The 6,558-nt window shown below is 32.9% G+C and overlaps 1 protein-coding gene across 1 annotated transcript; it reads left to right on the top strand.

Annotated features, from left to right (window-relative positions):
- The first annotated feature begins 3,811 nt into the window (after positions 1 to 3,811).
- On the top strand, positions 3,812 to 6,558 carry bug (thioredoxin domain-containing protein bug). The gene is made up of 4 exons (XM_029310878.2): positions 3,812 to 4,082; positions 4,309 to 4,640; positions 4,719 to 4,945; positions 6,058 to 6,558. The coding sequence occupies exons 1-4, from the start codon at positions 4,031 to 4,033 to the stop codon at positions 6,410 to 6,412; spliced, it is 966 nt and encodes a 321-aa protein (XP_029166711.1). The 5' UTR covers positions 3,812 to 4,030; the 3' UTR covers positions 6,413 to 6,558.

Here is a 6,558-nt window from a genome sequence, read left to right as displayed (position 1 = left end):
GTTACTGCGTGACTAGTGTCACAGGCCGGCCAAATTAAAATTGCCCGCGCACGCGCAACGATGACATTTGCGCGAGTCCCTAGAAGTAACTAAGGATTCTCGCATGCGATTGGACAAATATTCAATTCCTCTGCCAACTCTACGGCGATCAGAAAGTCATCTTTTTATAAGTCGACTCTGTCACTTATAAAAGTCGACCGAAAAGTCCCTAGAAGTCCCTATCTTCTAGAGACTTTAAATTTTGAAGAGAAATGCAAGAGCAGAAAGAAACCTGAGAGCGGCCACCGGGATTCAGCGGCCGCGTGTACTAGTGCGCCCCCTGACAAAGTGGACATAAACTACGTCGTGACGCTCGGTCAAAAGTACGGTAAATGGTTCGATTCCGCGATATGGTTCATGTCTGAACTATTCAGCTAACAATAAGAACCAAATTGAGAACCGAACTGCTGAATCAGACAAGGACAAACTATCCATCGCTCTGGCTTTGTCTCATCTCACCGATGCGTCTCGTGGACGGCCGCAGGCACGAGGTTTCGCCTTTCGCGCGTAGCGTTCGCGTAATTCGAGGGCTATAATTTTTATGACGTTAACTTTGGGCAATATATCAAAAAATAATGTACATATCTTTTTAATTTGTTTTTTATTAAAATATTTTATTTATTTTCCAGCCCAAAAGTCATTATATAGAGATGACTTACTAAATATTTGAGATAGAATAAAAATATTTTGCCAGTAAAGGGATAGGACGTAAAGCTTACAATTAATTATTTTCAGGAAAAATTAATTTAAACAATATATGGCAATTTTTATATTCGACTCGGTTAAATTGATTTTCGAGAAATCGGCGTAGTACATACATTATAAAGTCTGCGGTTATCATGCTGTTGACTCGGGTGCATTCCTGTCACTGACACTTTTTTTATTTATGCAAATTAGAATATTTAATTATGTAAAACAATTAATTTAATTTTTTTAACTTTTTTAACTTTTACAATAGCGTTTTATTTGCTTTATTTTATAAAATAAGATTATATAAAATAAAAATTATTCAGTTATGTATCTGTATAAAAAAATTGCAAGTGCAAAAAAAAAAACAAAATTGTTAAATTAATTTTATTTTACATAAATAAATATTTTAATTTACATACCAGGAGTGTAAGTTGAAGTTTGCCGGTTTTTTCGTTAAAAAAACATAATTTTCAGGGGAATCTCAAAATATTTTTATTCAAAGTATTGACCATTTGATTTTACACATTTGGTCCATCTTTCAGGCAAATTATGGATACCATTCCAAAAAAACTTTTTTTCTTTCGAGGAAAACCATTCGACGAGCCATTTTTCAACTTCTTCAAAATTGACGAAGTGCTGCTCTGCAAGTGAGTGCCCCATAGATGCGAAAAGGTGGAAGTCGGACGGGGCGAGGTCTGGAGAGTACGGCGGGTGCGATAATATTTCCCAATTAAGTGTTTTTAATATGTCCTTCACGGATCTAGCGGTATGAGACAGCGCGTTGTCATGTTGCAAAATAACTTTGCCATGTCTTCGGGCCCATTCCGGTCGTTTTTGAATCAACGCATGATTCAAATTGATTATTTGTTGTCGATAGCGATCCGTATTTACCGTTTCACCAGGTTTTAATAGTTCGTGGTACACCACACCATCCTGGGCGTCGATTGTGTAACTTTTTCTAAAGTGAAAATGTGAAAAGTGAAAAATTTCTTCCAATCACGCATTGATTTTAAAACAAAATCAATGTGTGATTGGAAGAAATTTTTCACTTTTCACATTTTCACTTTAGAAAAAATTACACAATTGACCCCCTGGTCCCACCAAACACAGAGCATTGTCTTACGGCCAAAGCGATTGGGCTTTGCAGTGAATGGGGCGGCTTCACCAGGTGAATGCCATGATCTTTTTCGCTTCGGGTTCTCAAAAAAAATCCATTTCTCGTCACCCGTGACAATCCGATGCAAAAAAGACTTCCTTTCAAACCGTTGAAGCAGCATTTCACAAATGGTTTTTCGATGTTCCATTTGCCTGTCGTTCAATGCGTGTGGCACCCATTTTCCATACTTCTGGATTTTTCCCAAGGCTTTTAAACGTTGGCAAATTGCTACTCGGGACACATTAAGTTTTTCTGCCAATATTTGTTGTGATTGGGTTGGGTCTTCATCCAACAACACCTGCAAATCCTCGTCTTCAAACCTTTTCGCTGCGCCAGGATGTTCATTGTCTTTCAAATCGAAATCTCCACTTTTAAATTGACAAAACCATGTCTCACATGTTCTAATCACTGGAGCATGTTCACCATAAGTTTCTACTAGCAAACGATGTGCTTCAGCTGCTTTTTTCTTTTGATGAAATAAGAAAAGCAGCGAATGCCGCAAATGCTCTTTATTTGGAACAAAACTCGACATATTCATTGATATAAACGACTATGACGCTATTATTTTGACAGAATGAGACTTGGGTGTTTTTGGAGGTTAATGTCAATAGAAAACAATCGTGTATATAACAAATCATAGAAATGCCTACGTCCTGCTAGCGACACCTACTGTAAAAACCGGCAAATTTCAACTTACACTCCTGGTAAATGAAAAAAAAACAGTGTGAGAGATTTTTTGTTTCTATCATTTTTCGTCTCATATTTCACATGTTCCCAGCAAACACAATATATAAATGTTATATACTTAAGCATGTTACATGTAACGTATATGTTAGTTGTAATTTCCCACTCATAGATGTAACATTTTTAATATTACATATATTACATTGTAGTTATATTGTCATTATATCCCAAGATAGCACTGACTTATCAATACATCAATGTGCTATTTGGTATATAATTACAATATAACTACAATGTAATATATGTTATATTAAAATGTTACATCTATGAGTGGGAAAGTACAACTAACATAGATGTTACATGTAACGTACACGTTATATTGCCTGTTATATTCCGTTTTATTATAGCAATGTAACAATTATATATCGGTGTTTGCTGGGTTACTATAGAAAATAAAATTTTGGTATTTTGCATTTTATCGGTTTGAAAATAATTTTATAATGAATTATTGAAGCTTTTGCGATTAAAATGACACCAAACACGACATAAATCGGATAATTTTTAATTAGACAGGTTATCAAATTTTAATTATTTATCTAATAATGCACCCGAGTCAACATGATAACCGCAGACTTTATAATGTATGTACTACGCCGACTTCTCGAAAATCAATTTAACCGAGCCGAATATAAAAATTGCCATATATTGTTTAAATTAATTTTTCCTGAAAATAATTAATTGTAAACTTTACCGCCCTATCCCTTTACTGGCAAAATATTTTTATTCTATTTCAAATATTTAGTAAGTCATCTCTATATAATGACTTTTGGGCTGGAAAATAAATAATAAAATATTTTAATAAAAAGCAAATTAAAAAGATATGTACATCATTTTTTGATATATTGCCCAAAGTTAACGTCATAAAAATTATAACCCTCGAATTACGCAAACGCTACGCGCGAAAGGCGAAACCTCGTGCCTGCGGCCGTCCACGAGACGCATCGGTGAAGTGAGACAAAGCCAGAGCGATGAATCGTTTGTCCTTGCCTGACTCAGCTGTTCGGTTCTCAACTTGGTTCTTATTGTTAGCTGAATAGTTCAGACATGAACCATATCGCGGAATCGAACCATTTACCGTACTTTTGACCGAGCGTCACGATGTAGTTTATGTCCACTTTGTCAGGGGGCGCACTAGTACACGCGGCCGCTAAATCTCGGTGGCCGCTCTTAGGTTTCTCTCTGGCAAGAGTTAGTCATCTATTTTCTTATATATCATCTGCATAAATATCATGGATAAATATCAACTGTGATAGTATAAAGTTCATCGAGTTTGTCATTTCTGTGTTGAAATAAATTATTAAAATAAGATTATAAGCAAAAAAAATGTTTAAATATAATTCAATTTGATTATACATCATTTTTTGTCGTGGCTTTATTGTAGACTAGATAAGATTGCACAAGATGATCTTATTAGGAAATTTTGTAAACTTTATTGTGCCTTTTTTAATTTTAGGTAAAACAAATTAGTTATATATATTTTCAGTACTTATTTTACACAGTTACGAGAAATATATGTAATAATTAAATTATATAAACAATGTTTTTGCAAAATATATATCAAATTTATATATATATTTGTAATACACATTTTTTAAGTATATTAATTTGATACAGATAAATAATAAAATTCTGCAGTTAATTTTTTAAGCGAAAACATTTAATGATTATATGTATTCTAGTTTCTAGTGTAATCAGCAATGAAATTGTGGAAGAAGTTCTGACAGAAGCAATATTGGAAGATTTTACTCAACAAGTACATACAAACGAAGAAGAGCCTATAAAAGTAGATCCTGAAGTGATGGAAATTAATAACAATGAAATTACAGAAGAAATCATGACAGAAACAATATTGAAAGATGCTTTTACTCAGCAAGAAAATACACAAGTACATGCAAATGAAGAAGAATCAGTAAAAGAAAATCCTGAAGTGGTAGTTAACGCCACTAATACTGTCTCAACTAATGTTACAAAAATTAATTGTTCAGCGGAGAAGATATACGGTCCTGTTGAGGTGCAACATATAAAATAATATTACATATAAAATGTGTATTGAAGAAATAATGTTTCTAATTCCTCTTATGCGTTATAGATTGTCAATGCAACGAGACTTATGGAGCTACTAATCTTAGAACCTGGTCCATCTAATCGATCAAGGAACGACAAAGATGGCAAGCAGCTGCCAGGAACCTGTGTTGTAGTATTATTTTATGCCAGATGGTGCATATTCAGCAATCAAGCTGCGCCACATTTCAATGCCATACCACGTTCATTCCCTCATATCAAAGCTGTAGCTATTGATGCTATAAAACACCAAAGGTATAAGCATATATATAGAAAATATACAGGTGTCCCATTTTAATGTCCCATTCCAAATAACTTTTTTATTTTTGATTGTAGAAGAAAATGTTTTAGACAAAAATTATATAATTTCGAGGATGCCATTAGTTTGACCTTGAATAGTTGCTTGAAGGTCACCTTTGATTACTTGAATAAAACCACCTATTTTTCATTTTTGATTGTAGAAGAAAATGTTTCAGACAGAAATGATATGGTTTCGAGGGTGCCATTAGTTTGACGTTGAATAGTTGCTCGAGGGTCACGTAAAGGTCACCTTTGATTTCTTATGGAACTATTTATATTTTTTTATTGCATATATATTCTTGTAGCTTATCTCGAGAGCTTTCCAAAACCCTATATAATAAAGTATTTTTTCATGAAGTACTTTTTGAGTTATAAAGGTTCGAAGTTAAGAATTGTTTAACATAAAATGTAAAATATTCAGTTTTCAATAATCATACCTACTTATGTCCTCGAAACCATATAATTTTCTTCTACAATGAAAAATAAAAGTTATTTGAAGTAGACATTAAAATGGGACACCCTGTATAATAATATAACACAATATTAACTATTATATAATATAAAATATATAACGCGGGTTCGATTCCCGCTTCAGCGACTTTTCGGACCTATATTTTTCGCGCCTATTTCTCCATATGTAAGTTTCGAGATTAATTTATATATGGAACTTTGTGATCTCAAACCAAGAGGTACAGTTCCGAATAATTAATTTTTCGTGCTTTGGCTCTGTTGGCCGATTTAGAAAAACATCATATTTATATTCTTTATATTGAGAGCCGATAAAAATATTTATTTCTGAATATAAAATATATTTTATTTGAAACATTTTTTTTTAAATGCATTATATATAAGATACTCTACTTGTTATGTTTGAAATTTAACACTTTGTATATTAAATATATAATTGACCAATAATTATAAATAAATATAATTAGAAAATATCTATAGAAAACTGGAAAATAATTATAAATATAATTAGCAAATGTCTATAGAAGCGAAATATTTTCATATTCAATTTTTTTAATTCAGTTTTTGAAATTGATAATAAACAATGTCTTCGTTTTCAGCTTCAATGCTCAGTATGGAATAGTTGGAGTGCCAACGTTGATGCTGGTTCACAATGGGAAACCCGTCGCTAAATTCAACGATACTGTCTACACTTTGGAATTGTTCGCCAAATTTGTGTCTCATCTGACAAATCTGCAACCAAATGGCTCGCTGTACGTTACATCGGCGGATTTCATGGGGCCGATTGCTAGCACACCTTCTAACGAAATGGATTATTGTCTGGTATTGTCATGGGTCTTTATTATTGCTTGTGTGTTGTACTTTACATCGCGCAGCAGATGGTGGCAACAGGTTGTCGAGCTTATTCAGAATACCTGGCGTGAGAGTAACGCACAACACGAACATGTCGATTAAATAGCAGATTTTTTTATTATTGAATTATTTATTTATAAAAAAACTTTGTAAATATGTATGTATAAAATATATCATGTAAATGTATAAAATATATCATGTGTAAATTTCTATATATAAAAGAAAAAAAAGAAATATATACAAACAAA

The sequence above is a fragment of the Nylanderia fulva genome, unplaced genomic scaffold, assembly GCF_048542155.1.
Source record: "Nylanderia fulva isolate GAGA-0341 unplaced genomic scaffold, ASM4854215v1 Scaffold198, whole genome shotgun sequence".
In the NCBI taxonomy this organism is placed as follows: domain Eukaryota; kingdom Metazoa; phylum Arthropoda; class Insecta; order Hymenoptera; family Formicidae; genus Nylanderia; species Nylanderia fulva.
Note: the sequence above shows the minus strand (reverse complement) of the source record. Positions and strands in the feature narration are given on the sequence as shown.

Bases quoted from the DNA above. Each gene is read 5' to 3' on its own strand.
- bug (XM_029310878.2), top strand. From the start codon at position 4,031: ATGATCTTATTAGGAAATTTTGTAAACTTTATTGTGCCTTTTTTAATT. The intron at 4,641-4,718 runs GTGCAACATATA...TATGCGTTATAG, and splicing joins AGATATACGGTCCTGTTGAG to ATTGTCAATGCAACGAGACT. The intron at 4,946-6,057 runs GTATAAGCATAT...CTTCGTTTTCAG, and splicing joins GATGCTATAAAACACCAAAG to CTTCAATGCTCAGTATGGAA.